The sequence below is a fragment of the Apis laboriosa genome, unplaced genomic scaffold, assembly GCF_014066325.1.
Source record: "Apis laboriosa isolate Shangri-la unplaced genomic scaffold, ASM1406632v1 scaffold14551_cov152, whole genome shotgun sequence".
Taxonomy (NCBI): domain Eukaryota; kingdom Metazoa; phylum Arthropoda; class Insecta; order Hymenoptera; family Apidae; genus Apis; species Apis laboriosa.
Window position 1 is genome coordinate 469,380 of NW_025221576.1, and position 27,447 is coordinate 496,826.

Consider the following 27,447-nt stretch of genomic DNA (forward strand, 5'->3'; position numbering starts at 1 on the left):
TGGTGGTTCGGTTGGGTCGATAGAGCCTCTTTCCTTCTCAATCGCTCCCATTACGCGTCGTATATTCTCTTCTCGTCGTAACATTCTCCCTTCCAGTTCATTCTGCAAAGAGTGGGGAGTAGGAGTATCCGAGCAAGATGGGAAATCGTGAGTTCTGTCAGTGGCCTCTCGGACACGAAAGCGTCGGGTGTTCGAAGGATGGTATGCTCGTTTCATTTCTCTGTTGCTTTAACATAATTTCACGCGGACATTAAATTCTTGTGTTTCGTTGTATCGTTCGATAAGTGCGGCATTCGACGTCGTAGTGTTTCTCGAGCCGATCACAAGGTAATGTGGTATGTGGTACATATTTAAATTGCATCCCATTTAATGATAGATGGTTATGTTTTTATGATAGAAATGCACACTCATATACACGATATACAATAAAATTCATTCGCATACAAAACAAGATTCACATGAAATGAAAGAATTGTTATTTACTTTCTATGAAGACTTAATGGTTTGCTATCGTAGTGATTAAAAAAAAAAAATGATTAAAAAGATAAGGAGGGTTAAAAATACGAAATAAGGTCAATATGTGAATATGTGGATAAGAGTGTTTTTATCAGAGAAAATTTGTATTAAAGAATGTTAAACGTAATATATGGTGACACGAAAACATATAGTAGATACACAATGAGAAAAAGAAATTGTTTTATGGCTAACGAAATTTCACATGAATTTTACCGGAAAAATTTCACAATCGATCGGAAAACTTGGAGGAAATTCGGTCGAAGCTTAAGACACCTGGTATTGTCTCGAAAGAATCTTATTAGTACTGTGTTTATTTGATGAAAAGAACATTTCTTTGCGGAAACTGAGTTGAGGAAGAAAAAGATTGTGAGACCGGATACGAATGATAAAAAATGTAACTAAGTTTATAACGATAAGAATTAATATAATACAATTATTTTTCTCGCTTCGGTTAACATAGTTGCGTTATTAAATTTTATATCGTATTGTTGCAAGTTTGTGTTAATTACTTTTTATTTTTTTTTCTTTTTTTTTAATTTTGTTTTAAATAATTTTGAAATAAACAAATTATAAAACATTTTAAAATATTTATAGTATAACGTTAAAATTTAAATTGAATTTAAAAAATTTATTAAATTTAAAATTAAAATTTTAAATTCAATTTAATATAGATTTTTAAGAATATTAAATATAGATAGATTTTGATGAATAGCAAATTTTAAACGATGTATGTCAAGTTTATCAAATGAATGCTCGATATATCGTATACTCTTATAAAATAAGAAATTACGATCATGCTTAAGAATATGAATAATATTATTGTATAATTAAACAATTTGCAAGAATAAATGAAATTTTTAATAGAAAAACATTGTATTTGAAGTACAAATGATATTGATTAGAAATAGGAAAAAATTTGAAACTATAATCTACTTTAGAATTTAATTTTTTTGTAACTATTAATATTATAAAAATTTTGATGTTTAACTTCTTCTACAATTATTTCTTGGCATTAAGAAAATAATTGTATATTTAACATATTAGTTAGTTTTATGACATTGATTATATAACAAAATTTAAAAATTTATTCTATCCTACGATCGAATTTTTTTCTTTTTAAGTAAATATAATTATTACAACAAAAATTTATTCGATATTTGTTGAAATATTTATTTTTAAATTTTTAAACTTTCAACTTATAAATCTTATAATTCTTAAAGTTCTATTTTAATTAAAGTTTATTACAAAATACTCGAAGTTAGAAAAAGAATATTAGCATATATCACGTAAAACATTTCAGTTTCCTTTTCTTTTTTCCTACGTACATATAAATATGAATACCTAAAGATCCAAACATAATATCAAATGTGTCTATCCCTTCGTGTTTAGTTTGCTTCACGTAAAGTTTACTCGAAATCTTTCTTAGCACGATTGTAAGGAACGTGTTTACTAAAAAAACAAGCGATCAAAAGCAAAGGTCGCTTCCCTTGTACATGCTACGCACATTAAAGGCGTGATATTCGTTTACCAACACATGGGGAGGGCAAAGTAGTTAGCCTAATCGTTAAGAAAGCGCGCACAACAATACAACGTAATAATGTAAAAGGTTTTCTTCAAGTGGCATATAACTACCATATATCGATCTGCTGATTTTAATATATTTGCTGAATATAATGAAAGGACGCAAATGCATGCAGAACTCGATTAGTTAATTTTCTTTTTACTTTAGTTCGATAACAATGGAAAGTTAAAAATCTTAATGAAAAAAAGATGTAAATTTAAAATATCAAAATATTAAAGTAAAAATAACAGTGGAAAAAGAAATTAATATAATGTTTTTTTTTTTTTTTTTTTTAATAAGATATTTTTTCATTTTAAGATATTTTTAAAATCACCGATATCAAGATTTTTGAAAGTTAGATGGATTGTACGTAAACCATGAACAAATCTTTGAAATTCGTGTTTCCCTTCTATTTAAAATTTAAATGGCACGATGTCAATCAGATTACATTCGTTCGGAAATTTCTATTAATTCAGGCTCTTGGAATCAATCAAACTTCCGCCTATTTCCGTTTTCCTGTAATATGCCCTATCTCTGGAATATCGACGAATCTTTGGAATTAATAAGTGGGGGAAATAAACATTTTCTCCGATAATTTTTACAACAGACAGTGACAAATGAAAATATTTTTTTTTCTAATTATCAAAAACAATGCAAATTGTTAAAAATTTTTAATAACAATAAATATAATATGTTAATTAAGTTTAATTGCTATTCTCGAGTACGAAGTTGCAACAAGATTGAAGGATATTTAGGTCAAACATACATTTACTGATGAGTTTTGTTATCCTCGTATATTCCCAGTCTAATAAAAAATATTTTGCGATAATCGTCCTTTTAATCATTGTCTAACCGATTTTTCAATTTTTTTTTCTACAAGAAAAACAGAATAACAAATTTGTTTTTTATTTTCAAAATTTTTAAATCAGTATGATATATATATTTAAATTGTTAGATTAAATTTAATCTTTCTTTAAAAAATGAATATTGAAAAAAAAAGAAAAAATCAAGGACGATTTTCTAATGCAGAGATGGAATAAAATTTAACATAAAAATGCACGAAGGGTAAATAAAGATTCGAAGAAAAAAATTGGAAGAGTCGATTATTTATACGAAGAATTTCCAAGAATATTTTAATAATCGGTAACAGAGTTAACTGAAGTATCTTTCAGAAGAAATTAACCGAGTTAAAAAGGAAATCGAATAGACCGATGACGACCGTTCTATAATCGGCCGCTCGAGTCAACCTCGGATGTTTACCGAGTGGCATTACTTATTCCTTTGCGTTATTTCGTGAAATTTCACAACGAAATCCTCTTAGTTTCTGTAGGAAACACGGGAGGCGCAGGGATTGTATTTCTTGTTTCAAGAGCTCTTCCAATCGGACGTTGAAATTAATTAAACCATTTGTATGTTTTACTCTTGATTTTAGTGCTTTAAATTTACTTACATAATTAAATATCAAATATTGGTGAAATCTTAAAAATAAAAATTGAGAAGGGATTAAGTATATTTAATTTTATATATATACATTTAATATAAGGTAAATACATAAAGATATTCTCTCAATAATAAGTATTCTAGAACTCATTTTATTGCAGCAAATTGATTTTGATAAATTTTTGAATAATTTAGACTGATGAATATCTTCCTACTGGAATTGCACGAATTCCTCAATTTAGTCCCAACCAGTTTCTTCCTAATTAGAATATTAGCTACCACTCCACGTGTAACGGATACTTAACTCTTGTTGCCCTCTTATACTTGCGTATACGATTCGTGATTCATCAAGTTCTCGTCAGACTTCAATTTTTACAGATTTTTTAAAAGATAGAGAATAGTAGTAATATTATGCGAAGAGAGGATGAGATCGTGTCAAAAAGTTATCGCTTGGTTTATTCGGTAATTTTAATAAAATAATAAAATTTCTTCAATAAATCGCAAAAACTGCGAACTAAAATAATTCAGACACCCTAACATCAATTATGGCAGTTTGTTATCATTCGAAGGCCAAACGTTCCCCCACGAACCTTTTAATTGATCAAAACGAACTCAACTGAAATCACTTTTATTAACTTAGTGAATCAATTAAAAGAGGTACTCGAACGTCTATCCAGGGATTCAAATGAGGTTAGTGTATTCTTAGTTTCCCTTAGTGCCTCTGTTATTTATTTATCAGCTCGTGTTTCTTCTTGCAACTTCCGCTTCCTTTCCGCTATTTCACGTCGAAAACTCGAATTCATTTCACAAGTTTCTACGATTCAACCATTCTATTATATCTATATCATATGTATACAAAGTTTCGTTATTATTATGGTAACGGCATACATCTTTTATCTATATAAGTTTTCATCGTTAAAACAAACGTTGAATCTCACAAAATAATCAAATGCGATATCTTTTGATTTTTATTCTTTCGATTATCCTTTTTTTTTTAAATAGAAATATCTTCTAACCTAAAATTAACGTAACGTTGTTATTGTTTATTATAAAATAACACGTGCCATTAAAAAAGTTTGTTTTTTGCAGTTTTGAAATCTGTATTAAAAATATCGGATAACTTATGTACTAATAAATTGTTTATAAAAATAACCTATACACATTTGTATCAGGATACGTACTATGTTTAGTCGAAGCAAGGGATCGTGATAATATATGCGCATCCCCGATGCGCAGAGGATAAATATGTAGCATGAGCTACTCCCACCACTTTTTCCTTTGTTCCATGCACTCGTAACGCTTAACCCTACTGCTGTAAGAGGGGAACTCGAATATGAGATAATAAACTATTATCCCTTAACCTTACTACGGTGACAAAATAATTGCACGCGTAATTACTTCCTCGTCGACTGAAATATTTCCTCTGCTTTTTCAATTTTTTTTCTTCTATTATTTACTCTTAATCTTTACTCCCGGAACACGAAACTGTTTTGTAACGCAACAGATATATGCATAATTCGTTAAAAAATCGTTGAAAGTTCGAAAGAAAAGCAGAAATTGTACGGAATATCTTCCGCTTTCGGCGATGCTAGCTAATAGCTCGTAAATTAAATAGAAATTTATAGAATATTTAACCGATGTAAAAAGTATTTTTACATCGTAGTTACGTTTATCATTTGACGTTTAAACAATTCCTTTTCTTTGCGAACTAGTAATATGACGTTACGTAATGAATAATATTTGTTTTGTGCTATTTCGGTTCGTGTAAATTTTATTACGAAAATAAATTTGTGTTCGGAAAGTAAATAAACACGTAGAAAAACTTCATGGTATAAATTTTTACATAAAGACTTTTTGAAATAAAAGAAACAACGAATATGTTCAATTAGCCTTGAAAAAAATTCTTTTTGATTTCTTTTTTGTTTGATGATACAATTGGTAGTGTATTGTTAATGTTATTTTATTTAGTAATTTCGAAATACCTAAATCGATATTGGTATATTGACGATACGTATTAGCACTTGGCAATGCAGAATAATATTAGCGTGTAACAACGTATTAACATTACAAACAACACCTGTCATCATATGTATCCTCTTGAGAACATAGATGTACATGTATTACATTTACCAATCAATAAAAGACGTATATGACGTATGCATGCTGTCAATTCTCCCTTTTACTATTCACTCGTTAATTTTTCTTCCACCGTCTATTATAAAATTAGCATACATAAATACACAGGCACAATCGTTTCTCTACTTCTAACGAAAACTAGATCCATCCTGCAAACATATTCGTATTATATTACATTGCACAAACTATAAAACTCTGTAAATTCTTTTCTAAACACGAATCAACCGTTCTCACAATCTTGTTAATTAATTTTAATCACGAGAAGATTCTTCTTCGTAAACTGTTATCACACTCTCACTTATCAATCCTTAGGAAATATTTAAATATATTTATAATTTATCGCACAAAAGTTGTGGGTACATGTGCTTGTAAAAGATTCTTCTTCATCGTTTATCTATTTTGCCAACAGCATATTTTTAAATTGTTCGTTTCCGATCAATCAATAAAATATATTAAAATATATAACATTTTCTTGCAAACGTTAAATTTCAAATTTGATTCACGATAAACGAAACGCTACTTCCTGTATTTAATCTCGACAAAAATTACATTTTATTATTCCATAATAATATTAACATGTATTAAAAATCAGCAATCGTCGACCAATAAAATTTACCACGTTATTTGATAACCCTTTCCAATCCACGTTTACAAACACGTTATTTTTCTCTCTCTCTGCAAAAATTAATTCGAAAAAAGGAGAAAAATTTGACTATCGTTAAAAAAAGTTGTGAACGCGATATTATTTTAATCGTTTTGCCAATTTTATATATCTCTTGTCAGAATACGCATTTAAACGAAAGAGATAGAGAGAGAGAGAGAGAGAGATAGAAGCAAGTGTACCCTGCAAACTTTTAAACGATATTTCAGAAAGCAAAGAATTCAGATATCGTATTGTTGTCGTCAGTTGATCGAATCGAATCGAATCGAATCGAAAAGCATGGAGCAACCGTGGAATCGTGGTTGAATCCAGGGGATCCAGGATCGTCGTGAGCGAGTGGAAATATGACGGTGGCCGATGCTCCTTAGGTTCGTTGATCCTCCGACGAAATCATGGTGTCGGGATGCGGCGGACTGGTGGCGCACTTCAAGAAGAGATTAAAGGCTCGCGAGCTGGAGCTTCGAAATACAAAGCGCGTATTCGGTGGATAAGATGAGCAAGAGCGTCGAGCTACTCGCTGGGGCGGAGGACAGTGAACAGATACAAGCGGGTGAGTGCGTTAATCGTCCCAACGAATTTCTTCTCCCATTCTTTAATTGATCTCTCTTATTGATTAATTAAAATAGCGGAAGGATCGGATACTCTTAATTTTGATATCGAGTTTTAAAACTGCTTGTTTATTCGATGAATAAACAACTCGAGAAATAACGTTGGAAGCAACGTTGCTTGTTGTGCTTTTATGTACGAAGGATCTTCTTCATTTCTCTTTGTGTTCTTATACTCTCCGTCTTCTTTTCACGATGCTTTTTTTCTCTCTTTTTTTATCGTTCCTATTATTTCTTTTGACGTTTCTCTACTGACGTATCTCTCGATCTCTCTCTCATCGTCGAAGTCCTTTTTTTCCTTTCTTCGCTTGCATTGCTCTTCCCCTTGCCAAAAATTCCTTTTCTCTTTCCTGGTGTACTTTTAAGTCAGTTCCTCTTTTTATTCGTTGGAATTTTCTCCGAAAAGAATGAAATGTTCTTAAAATTATTTTTCCAAAGAGTGAAGGATAGAAGATTGATTTCCCGAGTACGGAAATTTTTCCAATTTCATCACGCGTGGTGGATCGTAATTTGGGAAGATGGAGAGGAAGGAAGCTCGCGTGGGGTTGATGGATTGTTTCCAATCAAATTCGGTATACGTGTATTCGATACGTCCACGGAAATGATTGAAATTGGATCCCTTAATTTAGATGTCGGGAGGAATGATTTTAGAGAAAAGTGACCTTTGTAACGTTTCTCGTGAAACAATGTCACTATGATTTGTACAAAGAGTAAAGAGAAGAGGCTAATGAAAATTATAATAAAAAGATGGATTATTTAGATTATTTTTTATTTCATAGAGAAATCGCACAAGTGCTCGACAAATATATTTTCCAATGAATATTTTTTTCATTCTGTTTTCTCAATGTAATAAAATGTCAGATTTTTTTTTTTAGATATATATATATATATATTTTTTTCATTCTGTTTTCTCAATGTAATAAAATGTCAGATTTTTTTTTTTTAGATATATATATATATATATAATATAATATTATTGCCAATTCGAGTAGGTGTAAATGTGTTTTTCTTGTATTCTATATAAATCAATAATCGAGCATCTCTAATTCCCTATGTTATTTCCAATTTATCCCGAGCCTAATGGTTTTGCAGTTAAATGTCATCGTTTGTTCTCATTCCCTTCGTATTTTTAGAATGAATTGGCCGTACACGATCCCCGCTCAAGATAGCAAATGTCGTAAATTTTCAACACGTTCTCGTTACTTATCGATTATCCACAATTTCGTTGATCGACTCTTTTCCGGATGAATACGGATGAATTTTCAAACGTATGCTGAAAATATGCTGAAAATGCAACGTAATTGTGCGACTGTGCGACAAATTGTCATAATAGAATATCGATCGACGCTATATCAACTTTTTCTTTTAAATAGAATATATCGGTGAATATGAAATGATTTTAGGAACGGAGAAATTTTTGATTTGAAATTTAATATAGATTTATTCGTTTAAATCGCAATCATATCTGAATAAAAATATATTCGTATCTTCATCGTATAGAGATAATATTTTCCGTATCACATTTTATTATTATATTTAATTTATATATTTTTATTATTAATGAAATAAATTTTCCATCGATGAATTCGTAGGAACGTATATTTTTTTTTTGAACAAGATCGATGAATCAGAAATTGAATATAATTTTAATTAAATATATATAGATATGTCTATCTATCCAATAAATAGATAAATCGTTCAAATAGATAGTTGTTCTAGATACGCGTGGGTGGTAGCTTTGTCAAATGTCCCACTTTTATCCAGACTTTTCATATGTTCCAATATGTTCCAATATGTTGGAACATATTTGTGAAATCGATATAATAATAATTTTCAGTACCGTTTAAATATTTAAATGATATTACTGATCATAAATTTTTTGCAAACGATGCAATACGTTAATTACTAGTTATTAGAAGTAAAACGATAAATTAAATTGAATCTATTTGAGTAAAAATTGAAATTATATTATAAAATCGTATATTGTAAAATTATATACACTTTATACTTTTGATATATCCTTTAGTTGCATTCTTTTAGATACTGTTTTTCCTATTGCGCATTCCGTGTTGCGCAGGATCTTCCTTCCTTGCGTGCTCTCTCCTTTTCTTTCTCTTCCGCAATCTTCAGTTCACTTTTACACTTACCGATTGTCGGTCAGACCGTCACAGTCAGTCTCGACATTCATCATTTTTTTTTTCCTCGAGTTAATTTAGTTGCTCTTTCTTTCTCTCGCATGCGATACATTTATATTATAATATCTTTTTCGCTTGTTTTGCTCTCATCATCCATCATCAAAGTAGTTTAAATGTTATTTGAAAAATATCGGGATTGAAGGAAATAAATTGTCAAGTGAATTTCTTATGTGGATAAGTGGTTTTTTTTCAAGATCCCGTTCTCCCGTTGCAGATAGGATATTATTAATTTCTCACAAGGTAATTTTGTCACAACAACAATTTTATATTATTTTTATGACTATGTATATGTGTATATGATAAAATTATCGAATATAGTATAAAATTATGATATTTGCAAGTAACGTTCATTTGTATCTGACCTGATATCAGAGACATTATTTTAACGATTTTGTTTTTTAATCATTAAAATTAAAAATTTCTTAAAATATTTCTTATATAAACGATCCTATTAAAATTAGAGAAAATTTATAACTATTATAATTCCAAAGACAATGACTTTCTTTTAAGTGTGAACGATCGTTAAAAATACAGAATCTTACAATTTAAAATACTTTTTCGTTTATTTCGATACGACTTCCAAAATATTATCATGTAAAGAAAACGTTGATTTTTAATTGTTTAATTTAAACCCAATGACCACTGCATTAAAATTAGAAAAACTTTGAACCGCTATAATTCCGAAAATACTGACTTTTTATCAACGAGTGAACGATCATTAGAAGCGCGAAACTTATCCTTTGAAATGCTTTTTCGTTTGTCCCGAAACGATTTCCAGTTTCCGAGATATCGTCGTGTAAAAAGAAAAGTACTTTTTTACCATCTTTATCCTCGTCGCTTATCCCGTCCTTTCATTTGCATCTCCTCTCACTGATCCCAAATCCTAGTCAAGTAACAGACGAGATTCCTGGAAATTCCTATGTAATTCCTAAAGACAAACATTTGTACGCATTTCGAGGGAAAAATATAGGTCACTGCGTCGTGGATCCATTCATGATCTCTGCACCGTGTGTTAAGCGCTATATGCACACTTTGAGTGGTTATATCTCGGCAACCGATTGAGATATCGGAATAAATCAAAAAGTGATTTTTCAACGACATGTTTTTCTTTATTTTCTGAGCGCACTTTTTTAATTGCCGCACAATTTTACTTTAAAATATTTTATTTTACTGCTACACATAACTTATTATTAAACCAAATAGAATTTTACAGATAAGACGATAAATTATCATCATTAAATCGTCATTAAAAACTTGATCTCTAACATTTGCAACGTCAGTCAAAAGTATTTTCGTAAAATGAAATTTCTCGAAGATTTCGCAATATTTTTCAAAAAGTTACAAGAATCAAGAAAATATCCGCTTATAAGTGTATTTTACACACGATATTAATTGAATATTCGAACTCGATGAAACTTTTTCCAACTTTCCCAAACTTCTTTATCGGATGTGATTGGAATCCGGAAGGAAAAAAGTCGATGTTTTCAGATAACAGTTTCGTGGAGGAGAGGTCTCGACTGAACTTGAACGGGAGCCGTCAGCTCTCGAAAAGCGCCACGGAGCTCCGGAATAACGACAGCGGTTCGCCGTCACGACGCGGTGAACAAGTCGAGTCGGGTGTCGTCCATCATCATCGCCATCATCGACACGCCACTTCGGTGGCGCAGCGCACGCACATCTTCTTCGCGACCTTGAAAAGTCGGTGGGGCCGTAACAGGAGCAAGGAGCGGAAAAAGTCGAGGGATGGCGGGAGTGGGTTACCGCATGGCGGGATCGAGTCCGATTACGCCGCCGATTACTCGTCCGAGCACAGCAAAAGCTCGTCGGCAACGCAGAGTCCTGCCAGGCACTGTCTCAATCATCCGGGTACGTATATTTTTTCCCTTTTTATTTCTCTCCAATTCTTCGTCGCAAAATCGCGAAGAATAATTCGATTGTTATATAATTTATTATTGTATAATTCGATCGTAAGAGGAAAGATAGGGAAGAACGATGAATGAATGGATGATTGATTAATTTTTAAAACGATATCGTGCAGCTCGTTCACTCGTTTAATTATATCGTTTCGTTAATCTCAAAGATTAACCGTGGATTTTTATCGTGTATTAGATCGATATTAAAAGCTTTCGTGCACGAGTTTTGTTTTAACGGTGCTGCTCGTTGAACGTGATCACCGTTATTTTTCTCTCTTTTCAATTATGAAAGATACAGTGTAAAGTATATCATCTCTATCAAATAATAAATCGATTTGTTGATAAATTAACATTTGTTAAATGATTTATAATTTGAAAGTAATTTAATTAAGAGTAATTTTCACAGAATCACCGTTGGTATGCGGAGGAAGGCAGAATGTCGTGACAAAAGCGGAAGACAGTCCTGGAAAATACAGCGAGATGCACTCGAAAGGATCGTTGAGTTTCCAGCCGTCGAAAGATTCGAACGAGGAAGCTCGAGGATCGATCAGCCAGGAAGATAGCGCGTTTCTCCAGGAGGAACTCGCACGTAGAAGGGAATTGGCGTTGAGGCAGCATGCCTTCTTTCAGCTTCGTTTGCACATCAGAAGAGGGATGAATCTCGTTGCTATGGATAGATGCGGTGAGATAAAGTTTTACTTTCTTCTTTCTCTTTTCTCAACAAAACTTTTCAAGTTTCTCTTATTTCAATCTTACCATCTTCTTTGAAAAATTGTTAGAAATTATTACTTTAAATTAATCCAAATTTTCATTCAAATATCCGAATTTAAATAACAGTCTACTATTTTTCTCCTATGTATTGTCAATCAAAAGACACGAGTTGTCCTAATTTTCTCTCGCTCCTTTTTTCCACCCCCTCCAAAAAAAAGCCACGACTGATATCACCACAAACACACGAGGATGTAGAATAATAGAATAATATCTTTTGGAGATAGAATTTAGGAAAAAAAAAAAAAAAAAAAAAGAAAAGAAAGAAGGAAACATCGATTGTTACGTTTCAGGCGCGAGTGATCCTTACGTGAAAGTGAAAAGCGGAGGTCGATTGTTGCACAAGTCGCGAACCGTTCATCGCGACCTAAATCCAGTTTGGGACGAAAGTGTGACCCTGCCTATAGAGGATCCTTTTCAGCCTCTTACGTTCAAGGTAAATTTTTCCATTGTTCCATTTTTTCGAATAATTATAATTATCCATCGATTTATTATTACACGCGACACCAGTAAATCGACCGCCGTTATGGTATCCTTGCAACGAATTGGCGAACTAACGCAATTAGAATTTTATTTTTTTTTCCCCTTTCAATTTCTTCGCATCATTGTCTCTTTACCTGTCTCTTTATCTGTTTTATTAGATCGTTCCGTAAATATCGCTCTCGATTTCTCGAATTAAGATGAAAGAAAGATAAGAAAATTTAGTGGAATGATTCTGACAATTTTTAATAAGAGATATAAACGAGCTATCGATTATAGGGAGATTTTATGGGGCGAGTTAATAAAAAGAAGAAAGGGAGGAGGGTGAGATTTTCGTTCGTTCGTTAATAGATCCAGAACGTGTGGTGGTGGTCGCCGAGACTTTTATCATTTTCTTGCTCTTTCTTTCGAAGCTAGCAAAAGACCTTGGTCGTTTCGACAGGTCTTCGACTATGACTGGGGTCTGCAGGACGACTTCATGGGGGCGGCTCAATTCGACCTCGCGCAGCTCGATCTCGGCCAGCCGCAAGACATCGTGTTGGAGTTGAAGGATCACAACAGGCCCAAACAACATCTCGGCGAAATTTATCTGACCGCCACGCTTTGGCCGAAAAATCAACAGGAGAAAGAACAGGTATTTTTCTTTTTTTTTTTTTGAACCGACGTTTCTGCCATTTTATTCTCATCGATTGTATTTTTTATTTACTAAAAGAAAGTTTTGAATAATATATATATATATTATAGAAAAAATAATGGATCCCTTTTTAATAATGGATTTCCTAATATTTATTCTTCTAAAATCTAAAATTCAATTGATATCTCTCTGGAAAATTAAACTTTCTGTTGACAGAACAATTAGATAGGATTTCTGCTTCGAGTACAGGTGTTAGATTTGTGATTTTATTAAGATAATCTTATCAAGATTACACACCTGTTCAAACGGAATTTCAAAGCTTAGTCTTTTTCAATCTGTGTAATCGGAATATAATATCGAATTACATAGAAATTTGTATATATATATATATATATATAATACTCAAACGCTCCATCTCATATTTTTTTTTTAATTTTCAAAAAGAATATCGTATATAGGATTATATTTCAATAGTAAAATTTAAAATCAAGATCGAAATTAAATCATTGAAGGATTTGTTACGAATCTGAAAAGCTGAAAGCCATGATATTAGCGGATTCTATGGACCAAATCCAAGATTAGTCTTGTCTTTTCATGTACATCTTCTCACCTTCGCTGTCTCGCATCTTTTACCAAGGATTAATCAAGTGGAATTAGTGGACGATTACGTTCGAATCCTCTTTCAATAAGAAGTATATTAATGGCACTTAAAATATAATCCTTTTCGAACAAACGATGATTCTATGGCTGCGAATTGTATCCCATTACCGAGGTTGAAAATAGCCACCATTTCTTTATTTGGATAATATGAAGGTATTTCCATATTATCACGATAGGGGCGACACGAGCGTCGTCCTGCCGCTATTGCCAAACGTTACCTTTCTAGCTCAAGTTGTGAACAGAATTTTAAACGTGGAAGATAACTCGATGCGAATAAATGAATAATCTATAAAATAAAATAATTAATAAAATAAAAATAAAATAATAAAAATAATAAAAATAATATAAATAATAAAAATAATAAAATAAAATAAAATAATTAATAAAATAAAAATGTATTAATGTATGATTTTTTTTAGACAAGTGTAGAGATACATTTCTCGTGATAATATCTTTTCTTTATCTCGAAAATTCAAGAGTCGCTTGATTGATCTTAACTACTTTTTAATTATCGTATTTTAATTTATACGTTCGATATAATTGATTTCTTCGAGCAAAAAAAAAAAAAAAAAAAATGATCGATCGATCAACATCGATATCTTCGTACTCAAATTTTCTCGGGGAAACAGACTTCAATTCAGATTGATGTGGCGTAAAAGAAACAACACGCGTTACTTTTGCGCTATTAATTTTTTCCGATTTTAATTGATGACCGTAAAAAAGAAAAAGAAAAGAAAAGAAAAGAACAAACCGTGCAACGAACAATCCGATGTTTTGGCTAGCAGCAGTGATAGCGTGGTATATCGATAAACGATAAGTCCCTTAACTATGAACTTTGACAAGCTGTGCAATTGAAATGCAATCGACGTGAAAGAACGACGTCAAAGTGTTTTGGAAATGGAAAGACGTGTAATACGAACGAATTGCTCGTTTTATTATTAAACCGAGTGGAAGAACTGGAATAGCCCGGTTTATTATTTGCGGTTTGGCAAAAGGATCGTATGTAAGATAAATTGATTCAAATATAACTTGGAATTGGAAAAATTGAATAAACTTGTGACGACATAAAAAGAAAGGAAATATTAATTAAAATACATTATTTACGAGCAAGGAGTTGCGCAAACTTGATCTAACCGATCATTATTAGCCTCACACCAGAGGGTTCTGCGTGTCGAGCTTAACGACACAATCAATATTGCCGGTAAAAAGTTGAAGGGGATCACAGGCTTGCGATTATAAGTAGAACGAAGAATCGGATTTTCTAATTTGACCCGAATCATTCTAAAACGATTGAAAAAGATTAGAACGTTAAAAAGGATATATGCTCGATAAGACTGGTTTAAAATAAAAATAAAAAAAAAAGAAAAAAGAAAAAAAAATTTCGATTTCGATCTTTATTGATTCGATTCTTTTATTATCATTCGCGTCATAATTTTTTTTATCTATATAGAATTTTTTCGTTTATAAATATGCATGAAATGAATATGAATTAATAATTTCGAAAGTGAAATTGATAGACATAATTGGAATCGATTAAGATCATAATTAGAATTTCGTTGAATTTTTTTTATGAAAGTATAATTTGAATTTTCTTTTATAACGATACGTCAATGTGTCGATAAGATGATAAAATTGGAAAAAACTATTCGCAGAAATATTTTGTCGATTTCTGGGTGTTAATTAATAGAATTGCTTTATGTAACGTATATTAACGTATATTATACATGTAAGTTAAGTACATCAAGGATTTTAAAAGGAAATTAATGAATCGGTCAATTTAAATAAAATCTTTTAAAAAAACTTTTAAAAAATTTTAAAACAAGCATCGATGAATAATTTATAAAGATATGTTTTAATTGTAAAAAGTTCATTATTTGTAATTACATGATAAAAACATACATGCATTATTCAACACTTCGATAGTAGCCATTATTACAATTTACAATTTCGATTTTATTTAAGCGTGCATTTTAATTTTAAAGTTTTATGAACAATTCAAGTCTTTTGGAAACATATGACGTAATATGAATTTGAAAATTAAAAAGAAATTATTTATTAGAAAAGAAAAATTCAAATCCGTTAAAAAATTTAATCAATTGTCTCTCAATTGCATTACGATAGGATATAAATAATTAAATATTTTAATTAAAATATTTAATTAATTAAAATAAAATATTTAAATTTCAAATATTGTAAAAATAAGAGAAAAAGAATAAAGTTGAGAAAAGAAAAGTAACGTATCTGAACCACTTTATTTCCAATTATTCGGCCCAACGCCACATTAAAGTAAGTAAGTATACGTTCTTATGTATACATATACTTACTTACATCATACATGATATCGTAATGTTTACCTCTTGTTGGGAATGGAGAGGGAAAGAAAGGTTCGGCTGTCGAGTTAAGCTGTATCGTTTAGCAGTCACACAGCGACATTCGAGCAAGTACGGTTCTCGCGTTTTCTAAAACAATTTCGTTTTCTTTTTATTTTCCTCTTATTTATTACATTATTTATATATTTTTATCTATATTTATATCTAATTCGTTTAAAATATTCCCCGATATGAATTTTAAATTATGAATTAAATTATATTTAAATTTAAAGTAAAATCTTGTATTTTCAACGTAAAATTATGAAATATTTCAAAAGAATCGAGAAAGAAAAAACAAGAAAAAAATTAAAAGCAACGTGTTGTTCGTTTACATAAATCTTTTATCTTCACTTATTATCAACATCTTCTACGTTACAAAGCAATATGCAATTGTGTATACAAAAGTGTGTACCAATGAATAGACGGCCGTGAAAAGAAGACACACAAAATGGAAACAATCGAAAGTCGTTAAATTGCAAAATGGTGTGAAGTGTAGGCTGCAAAGTGGTTAAGTCGAATCTCAGCTTCGAGCACACGTGACCGTCCATGTTTCGATGACTCAGTGACACTAAGTGCTCTGGCAATTTGTGCTTGAAGAACTCATTTGTGCAGTGTGGCAACAAGAAGATTTTTAATACGAATCGAATTGGAAATTTTGAAAGATTTTGATTTTGCTTTGTGCGTTTGATCTAGATCGATTCCAAATCGTAGAAGAAATCTGTATAGGATGAGAAGTTCGCTTGTCTTATCAACATCGATTTGAATGAAATTGAGTGTTATTTGAAGACGTGTGCACGAAGTATTAACGATTTATGAGAATTTATGCAAGTGAGCAATTGTGCGAGTGAGAAGCGTGAGAAATTTGATAAAATTTATGCAAGTTTCTTATTGCGTGTATTTCTCTATTCTGCCTGCTTTTAAAGTCTCGTCGATAATTAGTGTTAATTTGAAAATACGTATAAGAAAAGAAGAAATAAAATTTTTTCGATGTATAAGAGGAAAACAAAAATACGATTTAAAAGATTTAAAAACGGATTTAAAAGAACTATAGAAGAAGATTTAATTCTAAAAATAATTTAAATTATCAATTGAAATGAAACTTTTAATGACATTATAAACTAAATCGCGCAATGTTATTCGAAAAGAAGATTTAACGGTATTGTTCTTATTATTATCGCGTAAAACATCACGTGCAAAAAAGAAGTTGAAAATATTACGACAGAAAAAGAAATTCATCCTGTTGAATTTCATTATTTCCAATATTTTTTCATAAATTAAAAAATCTTTCGAAATATATAAAAATAACTTCGATGAAATCGAAAGTCTAAAACCATAAATACGGGAACACGCGAAGTGGAACGGTTTTGCAAGAAATATTTAACGAATTAAAATTTAGACTTTCCATCGATAACTAACCTTTTTTTTTTTAGAGAAACCAACAATGATCGTAATTACGTTAGCAATTGTGACCGAGACAAATTCGCGGAGTCGCATAGAGAAACATCAATTAAGTACATGTTTGCGTGTAAATAGCGGAAGAGGCCGTTTATTGGTCACGTAAGTGATACGAAACATTGCGAAGGAAATATTTTTCAACAGTCAATCGTGCAACGCGAACGCGTTCTTTCCTTTTTACCCATCTATCGCTCCTCCATATTCGCTTCCTTCCTTTTTATTCCGACGGATACGGAATACGGGAACGATGATGGACTCTGAGAAAAAATGTAATCGAACGGCCATCGGAATTGATCAAAACATGTCTTCGATGAAAAGTTCGAAAGAAGAGACGTCAAATTTTCAAAAATCGAAATCTCAAACGGCGGTAGAGGCAGAATCATCGGCGGCAGGCTCGTCGGGAGGGAGTGGTTGTTTCTCGAGGCGCGACAAGGTGACCGATATTCTCGACAAACAATCGTCCACCGATTCCGCGAAAATATTCAAATCTTCGAGATTCGGGAACGAGGAGAGTCACGAGAATAGATGGAAGAAATTTTGGGACCATCATCGAAATAAATTTCGACAGAGGTGCGAGAAGGATCTCGCGACGAGGAATCGATCGCTCGAGGAGATGACGACCGAGGTGGACGCGGTGTTTCGAAAGGCGATTCGAAATATTCGTTTCGATCGATCTTCCACCGCGGACGAGAGCTGTCCAGAGAAGGATAACAAGAGTGGGAAAGGGACGGCGAGCGTGTCGCAAAGTGTGGAGAAATCGTTACAGCAACGATCGAGGTTGGCTCGTTCGAAGGAGGAAGGTACGTTTACGAACAAAATCGAAGAACACGACGATCCTTCGCCTCTTAAAAACAGCGAAGGGAGAGGGGAGGATGAAAATACGTTGAGCGCGATCAGTCGTGCCAATTTTCCCCTCGTGGAAATTAATAGGGGGGAGGGGGAATGGAATGAAAACACGAGGGCAAAAAATCCTTCGATCAGGAAATGGAGCTCGTTGGAGAATTTATCCATCAACGCGAGAGGAGGGAATTCTTGCGATCGGAGCATAGAGGGCCTATCGATCGAAAGAGTAATCGGATGCAAGGAAAAGAGAAGGATCGAGTCTTTGAGGTCTTCGTTGGAAAGGAAAATGGGATCTGTGGAGAGGATGTTGGAGGATCAGATAGAGAAAATATGGGACGAGAAAGTGGAGAAACATCCGTGGTTGTTGCCTATCGACAATTGGATCGTTGATCGTTGCAGATCTTCTCGAAAGTGTTCTTCTGCCGTTCAGAACAGGAGAAACGATAGTTTACACACGGAGGAAGGGAATTCGGTGGAGAAAGAACGAATTGAAGAGAGTTTCGATTCTAAATTTATCGCTTCGGGAACGGGAGACGGAGAGGGAAGGGTGGAGATGAAATCGATTGAACATTTGAAGAAGCCGGAAAGATTGAAATTCGAAAATATGAACTCGAATTCGAGATTGAAGAGGCTCGATCAGTCGAAGGAGGGAGAAGTTTTGGAGATGAAAGATGTAAAACACTATGACCTATTTGATAAACTGAAGGACAATGTTAAAGAGAAAATGGAGGATATTCACAGGGTAGATTCGACTATTTTTTAACTTTTTTAAAAACGTAGAGAAATTGAAAAAAAAAAAAAAAGAAAAAGAAAATGACGATGGATAGATCGTTGATAAAATTTTTATTTTTAGGGGAATCAATCAACGGTTATAATCTGTATTTCAAGAAAAACAAAATCATTATGAGTATCATTAAAAAGATTAAAAAACAAAATTTCAGAGCTGAAATTTTAAAATAGAAAATACGACACGTTCCCTAGAAGGGAATTGAATCATCCTACGTTTTATATACGTTTAATTTCTAATCTTTATTTAAATGATTTGGTACCTCTTAAAATGTGAGATTCGATAAAAAACTTGATTCGAGACGAACGATAACATTCGTAGATACAAAGTGTTGACGTTTGTGAATTTGATAAGAAGCTCTTGTTAACATTTAAAATCACTTAACTTATATTTTTACTTAATTCGTATTTTTTTTTTTTTTTGACAGTTTCTGCATTTCGAATAACATGATTTTTTTCAAATTTCACCACACAAAAACATTTTGTTCACTGTTTCGAAAAATAAAGTTTAATGTATATATATACATACAATACATATTGTGTCTATGTATGCGTGTGTGTATTAGTGTAGAATTACGATTAAACTTTGATTGATTCCCTTTGTACGCGTGGATACAAATCGAACGAACAAGTCGAAAATTAATATATATATATATAATATAAGTAAATATTTTTTCCGGCGCACGTGTTCGATCTGAAACTATTATTTGCAACAATGAAACTTTTTTTAAATTTTTTATCCTCGATTCTCCAACGAATATTTTACGTGGCGTATTTTTTATTCACAGTATTTCCAAAGGACCAATCGATTGGCAGATGTAAATAGACGATTAAAGTCGCAAATATGGAGCTCCGTGGTGACGATCGTTCTCGTGGAGGCGAAGAATTTGCTACCTATGGATATAGAGGGCCTCTCGGATCCCTACGTCAAATTTCGGTATAAATAAACATCATTATTCTCGAGTATATAAAAAAAATATCATCAAACTAACTTTATCGTTCGTTAAAAAAATTCACGTCCTCCAACAACAAAGATGTCTTCCAACAATTCCAACAATTCCAGTTTAAATAATAATTGCGCTCGTCTTCTCCTTGACTCCAGTCTTGGGACAGAAAAGTACAAGTCAAAAGTGGTGCACAAGACCTTGAATCCCGTTTGGTTGGAGCAATTCGATCTTCACCTATACGAAGATCCCTATTTAGGGCAGGAGTTGGAGGTGACGGTGTGGGATCGCGATAAAAGCCATCAGGATGACTTAATGGGGAAGACGGTGATAGATTTGGCAACGCTCGAACGCGAGACGACTCACAGGCTATGGCGCGATCTCGAGGACGGTTCTGGAAACATTTTTCTCCTGTTGACCATCAGTGGAACTACCGCCAGTGAAACGATCAGCGATCTAGCTGCCCACGAGGAGACTCCTCGCGAACGCGAACAATTGTACCAAAGATATTCAATGAGAAACACGTTGCAGAGGTTGCGAGATGTTGGCCATTTAACTGTGAAGGTTTGTCAAATTTCCCATTTTTTTTTTTTTTTTGCTTTCTAGTTTTTAAGATTCGTGAAAAAATATGGGAAAATTTTCTTTTGCAAAAATATTTCGCCTTTGTTAACGAGTTATTAACAAAGAAAAAAAAAAACACCAATCACGAAGTCGCGACAGTAGCTTGAACAAATCCAAACAATATATAAAAAAATGCATCGAATGTAACAAATATTTGTCTATCGATAAAAAATTACATCGAATTATATTACGAACGATACAAATTATAATATTCGATATACGTTGCTTGTTCATATTCGGTCAGCGGCACGTAGCCAACACTACCGCTCGACTAAGCACGTGTTCCATGATCGTGCGCCAATATTTTTTCTTAAAAATTTAACAATAGTGAAATGAAAGTTTTTTGCAAAGGAAAATGTTTCTCGAAATTACTTCAAGAATCTCCAGTTAATATCTCCATATTTTTTGAGACACTCTGTACACGTACTTATACTCTGTATATATTTATCCAGGTATTCAGAGCGCAAGGTCTCGCGGCGGCCGATTTGGGCGGGAAGAGCGATCCTTTCTGCGTGTTGGAATTGGTGAACGCTAGATTGCAGACTCAGACGGAGTACAAAACGCTGGCTCCAAACTGGCAAAAAATATTTACTTTGTAAGTTACATTTAATTTTGTTTCGTGAGGTATAAAATTTACAATACGATCTCTTTCACAGCAACGTGAAAGATATTAATTCGGTGCTGGAGGTGACGGTGTACGACGAGGACAGGGACCACAAGGTGGAGTTTCTCGGGAAAGTTGCCATACCTCTTTTGAAGATAAGGAACGGTGAAAAACGATGGTACGCGTTGAAGGACAAGAAATTGAGAGGTCGAGCAAAAGGGAATTCCCCCCAAATTCTGTTGGAAATGACCGTGGTGTGGAACGTTGTGAGAGCCTGTGTACGAACGTTGAATCCCAAAGAGAAGAAATACATGGAACCGGAGATAAAGTTCAAGAGACAAGTGTTTCTGCGTAACGTTCTCAGATTGAAGGCAATCATCGTTATCGTTATCGACATTGGAAAATACGTGCAGTACGTAGTACTTTTTCTCTCTTTTTTTTTTTTTTTTTTTATTATTATTCGAATACCGATTTATTATTATATAACGATACACGTGACATTTCACACGCAAATTGTATCGCATATTTTAATCATAAATTTCTGTTCGTGACACGTTATGAATATCGAGACAATGATTAATAATGATCGATGCACAATCTCTTATACATATTTGAAAAATTTGTTTATCGGGAATTCACTTTACGAGAATTTATATATTCAATATTGTATCGAAAAAAAATTTATCAAAATCATTCGATAAATAGATTATTTTTCTCTTTTTTTTTTTTTTTTTTTTTTTTTTTTTTTTTTTTCTCTCTTCAAATTATTAGGAGCTGCTGGGAATGGGAAAGTAAAATGAGAAGCATCTTTGCACTGGTTATCTTTGTTTTGGGCTGTTACTATTTTGAGCCTTACATGTTCCCTGGAATAGCACTCCTTATCTTGTTAAAATACTATCTGGTACGTAAATAAATTAATCAGAAATATATATATATATATATTTTTAAACTATTTCTCTAATTTATCGCTATCTTTATGAATTATTGACATTTGTTAACACATTTATCTTACGTATTTGCTAATCCATTACTTCCATTGATCCCTACTTTTTTTATTTGCTAATTTTAAAAGAGCTTGCAACATATATAATCTAATGTATAAGAATTCTTACTTAACAACATTTGTAACATATGAACATTCTGTAGACCAGTAGAACGTATCCCATTCAGCAAAGCAATAAACCTTGCACTAAATTTCTTATTTTTATCTGATACTAGTCAATAGAAGCTAGTATATTTCCCTTTTAAAAAGCCAAAAATGCTAAAATTAAAGCTGCACAGGTATGTACTCGGCATAAAGTTGAATCGATTTTAGCTTTTCTTCTTGCCACATAAGTGCTCTCCCCATGAAACTTTATCGCCTGGAATTTAATGCATAAGTAGATGCAACGCATATCTCCAAGAAGAAATGATGATCCTTGTGCACTTTGCACATATTGATTCAATAACAACAGTACCTGAAAATTCATTGCCTATGAATTTTTCCATCAGATTTACCATCAGAGCCACCTCTCGCAATTAAAATTACACAAATTTCTCCAGTTTTCTTCATTATTTAGCGTTATCCTGTACGATACCATGTACGATAAATCAACTTGCTTGATTTTTACCTGCATTGCTGCATGTCCACATCCTTTACTGCCTGTGCCAGCTTTGCGGGGATGGAAATGGATTGAAACAATGGATTTCCGGACAGGTCGCGATGATAACCGGTACGCCCTTGACCCATCACACCACCCATTCGCACTTTCACGACGAGATCGACGAAGGTCCAGCCACTCCCGGGGACGACGACGACGACGACGACGACAAGGATAAAGTGAGTTTATTCTCCACCGCTTTTTTAAAAAACATTTTTTTTTTTTTTTTTTCAGAAATCGAAATTTTGATCGAACTTTGATTCGAACAATGGAAAATTTATAGATGTTCGGCCATCGATAACTGAAGACTCCTTTTCGATGAATGTTACATGCTCGCGTATAAATGTCACGAATCTCTCAGTTGTATTCTCTTCGATTCATCAAATTTTCAAAATCGGCAAAACGAGGTCACCGTGTTAAAAATTAAACTTCAACCTTTCTCTGTTATTCCCTGTTTTCTCTTCTCACCATCGAATATCAAAATATATTCTCCATAGTGTATTTTTCAAAAAGAAAAAAGAAAAAAATTCTCGATGATGATGCTTCTTATTTTTTTCGCAGGAAGAGAAGAAAAGTCTGAAAGAGCGGTTGCAAGCGATTCAAGAGGTGACCCAGACCGTGCAAAACTCGATCGGTTACATAGCGAGCCTCTGCGAAAGGGTGAAGAATCTCTTCAACTTCACTGTCCCTTATCTCAGTTACCTGGCCATGATATTGGCAATCCTGGGCGCCGTTGTCCTCTACTTCATCCCCCTTCGATACCTCATCCTAACGTGGGGCGTGAACAAATTCTCGAGGAAGATCGTCAGGCCTCACTCGGTTCCGAACAACGAGTTCCTCGACCTCATATCCAGAGTGCCCGACGACGAGGAACTCCTCAATTACAGGTTCGTTTCTTTCATTGAAAATTAACCCTTTGCACTCCAGACCTTCATAAGATTACCATAAAATAATTATATAATTATATAATTATAAAAGGGCTTAGAAATCTATTTATGAAGCGATATTCTGAAAGAATCAAACACGAATAAATATTGAATATATTCAAGTTGCTGCAACAATCTCCAATCTCCAATCTCTGGTGACCGAGAGTCACTGTTGGAGAGCAGGCCTGTTTCGCTCCAACAACTCCACACTCAGACCTGCGTTCGATGGCCTCATAAGATTATATGTAAAGGGCTTAGAAATCTATTTATGAAGCGATATTCTGAAAGAATCAAACATAAATAAATATTAAATATACATATATTCAAGTTGCTGCAACAATCTCAGTGGTGACCGAGAGTCACTGTTGGAGAGCAGGCCTGTTCGCTTCAACAACTCCACACTCAGACCTGCGTTCGATGGCCTCATAAGATTACCATAAAATAATTACTCATATAATAAGATTACACCTCATAAGATTATACGTAAAGGGCTTAGAAATCTATTTATGAAGCGATATTCTGAAAGAATCAAACATAAATAAATATTAAATATACATATATTCAAGTTGCTGCAACAATCTCAGTGGTGACTGAGAGTCACTGTTGGAGAGCAAAGGGTTAAAGAAAGAGATACAACAATAATTAGATATAATTGTCCGTTGATAAATTTGTTTTAAATATTATAACGTTGTTATAATATACGTGCAGGGAGTTGAAACCGTTGCCGACCGCCGATTGCGAGAAAGGATCTGGAAGTCCAGGCGTGTCGAATCAGATGCGGAGGGAGCAGAGGAAGAGGCACAAGGCCGCGTAGCAGCATGCCCCGCGGCCGGAAGTCGCGGGTCTACGATCACCGAGCATCCTGAGGACGGTCCTGCTGCGCCGGAATAAGCGCCAGCGAAAGGGATCAGCGGAGAATCCGGATGTGATCGACATAGACTGAGAAACGCCACGTTTCCACACTCACCGTAGTCGTTTTAGCTAGAAGGGGTTGGGGGGGGGGGCGGTAAAATTTAAATCGAAATTTACGAATAAAGTTACTCCCGAACGAGTCGATAATATAAATCAACGGAACAATCTAAAGTGGAATAATGGAAAATTTGATCGAGAATCAAAAACTTTTAAACTTTTACCAAAGTAACTCTATTCGAAATTTTCAACTTTTTTGGGTTAATCAACACTGTTTCCGATATTTAAATCGGCGTGGTATGCGCCTCGATCGTTTCGAATCGTTTCGTTCTCGATGATCGATGAAGATAAATGTAAAATGTAAATGCGTTAGAGATTAGCTCGGGAGGAAGGAGAAAGAGATGGAAAAAATATGGTTAGGAAGTTGCAATTTCGATTTATTGGCAAGGATTATTTTTACGTAGGATAGAATATTGGTAGATTCGTTTAACTTTGGAAAGCATGTTTACACGTTATACAATCATGGACGAATTCTCAAGGAGCATACCAACAAGGGGGAAAAGATTATCAATAGGTACATTTCGGTTTTATAAATTGGAACGAGTGAAATCGATAAATTTGATAAAAAAAAATATATATATATGTATATTCTCGTCTAGAAATAATCTAGATAGCGTTTTTTTTTTCTGGAACGTGTAAGATAAGAGAAAACGACGACGACTGCGTGCCATCGTCAGGGAGATAAGGAAAGGTATATTTCTTCTTTTTTCCATTCATCGTTTCTCAAACTATGTTTGAGAAAGTGATAAACCGAGTATTCTGAAAGTATACCTCTCTTTTGTACGGGGGAAGAGGGGAATGTATCGAAAAATAGCGCAAAACATTTAATAACCGTGCATTAGTCAAAAAAGTAAGTAGACGGAGAAGAGATATAAGAGGGATGTAAAGAGAGTTTTAAGGGGAGGAAAAAAAAGGAAAGTGTACATTACACGAGAGTATTTCCCGGCCAACGGGTTATCCTCGTCGATCCGTTTCGTCCATCGGTGTCGTAGATATAGCTGCTACAAAATCGTTACCAGTGACAGTGAGGTGTTCGAAGATTTAAAAGGAGAGAAAAGTTGAAACAAAAAAAAAAAAAAAAAAAAAAAAAAAATGTAAAAAAAATGTAAAAAAAAAAGAAAAAGAAACAAAAAAGACAAATATGTTATTCCGCGACGGTCTCGTCTAGCCGAGAAATTTCGCTCGACGAGCTGTTTCTTCCATTTCACGAACGACGAAAAGAGCCCATTAATTATTCTATAATATAATATTTCACGTATGTTTATTTTAATAAAAAAAGAAAAAAAGTTAAATTATATAGTTCGATCAGTATAGTTAGTCTATTTTTATTTTTTTAATTTGCGCTACCTCTTCGTTGCGTTAAAATCGTTTAAACGATTCTATCATTTTATTAGCCTATTCGTCGTTCGCGAAATCACGTATTATTTAATCTTTTTATCGTTGAGACGTTTTTCCAAGTGTCTCAAAGTTATTCTCTTTATATAGTATTTAATATATTAACGAATTCTTTGTTCCAACGCACATTTTCACGCGTTAGTCCATCATCTCCTCGAGCATGAACGTAATATGTCGAACGAATGGCGATTGTATCCTCTTCGTTCGTGCTTAGATCGGAGAACATATCAAGTTTAAAGATTTTAAGAAGTAAGACAAAAAGGAAAAGAGATATTGAATTTATAATAGAATTACCAGGATTTATTTGTACCAGGAAATCTAGTTATATGGTAATCCGATGAAGAAACCGTGAAATATATATTTATGCGTGTGAAGATGCCCGAAAGAAACCGGAGAAACACAATGAAAGGGAGGAAAATAAACGTTTCTTCGACACCGGTTCTATTACTATTTTTATAACAATAATAGATATCGTTGTCCTCGTAACAATAGCACATAACCTGATTTCGCGATTAGATAACATTCCAGAGTTTGTAACTTTCTTCGTCCACGAACGTTCCTTTTGTTCCTTTTTCTTTTCTTTTTTATCGTGCTTTTACTCTCGAAAAGCAACGTTTCTTTCTTTCTTTATTTATTCACATCATTATTCTACCATTTCTGGATAGTCACGATAGTTGCAACGTCGCAAAAGCGTTAATAAACGCATAAAGATATCAACGTCGCAATTACACGAATTATACGAAACGACGAAAGATATTGTAACGATTGTTTGGAACGTATTCAAGGATCGTATATAAATAATTCGTTCGTATTTTTATTCAAATATTACGTTACACGATTAAAGTGGAAAAATGATCGAAGATGAAGGAATATTTTTTTTGAGTAATGATATTCCCAATTTGATTTTCACCGTGGCTCGAACATGCTCGAGGAGGGAAGTAAAACGCGTTCAATCAATTATTCCTAACCGCGATTTTACGGTTCGTGCCAGCCGAGAGACGAGAAAGTTGAAAGGGGAAGGAGAAATATCCATTTTTTTTCTCGCTTTTCTAACTCGGAATTTCAGTGCACCGTCATCATCATATTTCCCGAATCATTCCGCCATCGACCCTCTTCTCGTTTCTTCCATTCTCATGAGAAAAAGAAAATTATATCCCTCCATGTACTTACATCTTCGCTTACATTTGACCCTTTGAAGCGTTACGAGTATTTTTTTTTTTTTATGCTTAATTTCATTTTTTTTCTTCTTATTATATTATTGTTTTTCTCTCGAACAATTTGTATCGTGCTTTTACTTTGATATGATCTAATCTGTATGTGTGTATT

The 27,447-nt window shown here is 33.3% G+C and overlaps 1 protein-coding gene across 4 annotated transcripts; it reads left to right on the plus strand.

Moving 5' to 3' along the window:
• LOC122710335 (multiple C2 and transmembrane domain-containing protein) lies at positions 1 to 26,556 on the plus strand. Of its 4 annotated transcripts, none has more exons than XM_043928112.1 (14): positions 1 to 335; positions 6,561 to 6,864; positions 10,603 to 10,980; positions 11,434 to 11,709; positions 12,089 to 12,231; positions 12,718 to 12,909; positions 19,811 to 19,959; positions 20,125 to 20,530; positions 21,040 to 21,182; positions 21,244 to 21,603; positions 21,963 to 22,092; positions 22,843 to 23,010; positions 23,393 to 23,718; positions 24,466 to 26,556. In XM_043928112.1, the coding sequence occupies exons 2-14, from the start codon at positions 6,807 to 6,809 to the stop codon at positions 24,569 to 24,571; spliced, it is 2,835 nt and encodes a 944-aa protein (XP_043784047.1). In that variant the 5' UTR covers positions 1 to 335; positions 6,561 to 6,806; the 3' UTR covers positions 24,572 to 26,556. The 4 variants fall into 4 exon arrangements, with proteins under 4 accessions (XP_043784047.1, XP_043784045.1, XP_043784043.1 ...); XM_043928110.1 differs by having other exon boundaries at positions 1 to 327; XM_043928108.1 differs by lacking the exons at positions 1 to 335; positions 6,561 to 6,864; positions 10,603 to 10,980; ... (1 more) ...; positions 12,089 to 12,231; positions 12,718 to 12,909 and adding an exon at positions 16,191 to 18,978.
• Positions 26,557 to 27,447: the final 891 nt, after the last annotated feature.

Bases quoted from the DNA above. Each gene is read 5' to 3' on its own strand.
- LOC122710335 (XM_043928108.1), top strand. From the start codon at position 17,641: ATGATGGACTCTGAGAAAAAATGTAATCGAACGGCCATCGGAATTGAT. The intron at 20,531-21,039 runs GTTTGTCAAATT...ATATTTATCCAG, and splicing joins TTGGCCATTTAACTGTGAAG to GTATTCAGAGCGCAAGGTCT. The intron at 21,604-21,962 runs GTACGTAGTACT...TCAAATTATTAG, and splicing joins GACATTGGAAAATACGTGCA to GAGCTGCTGGGAATGGGAAA.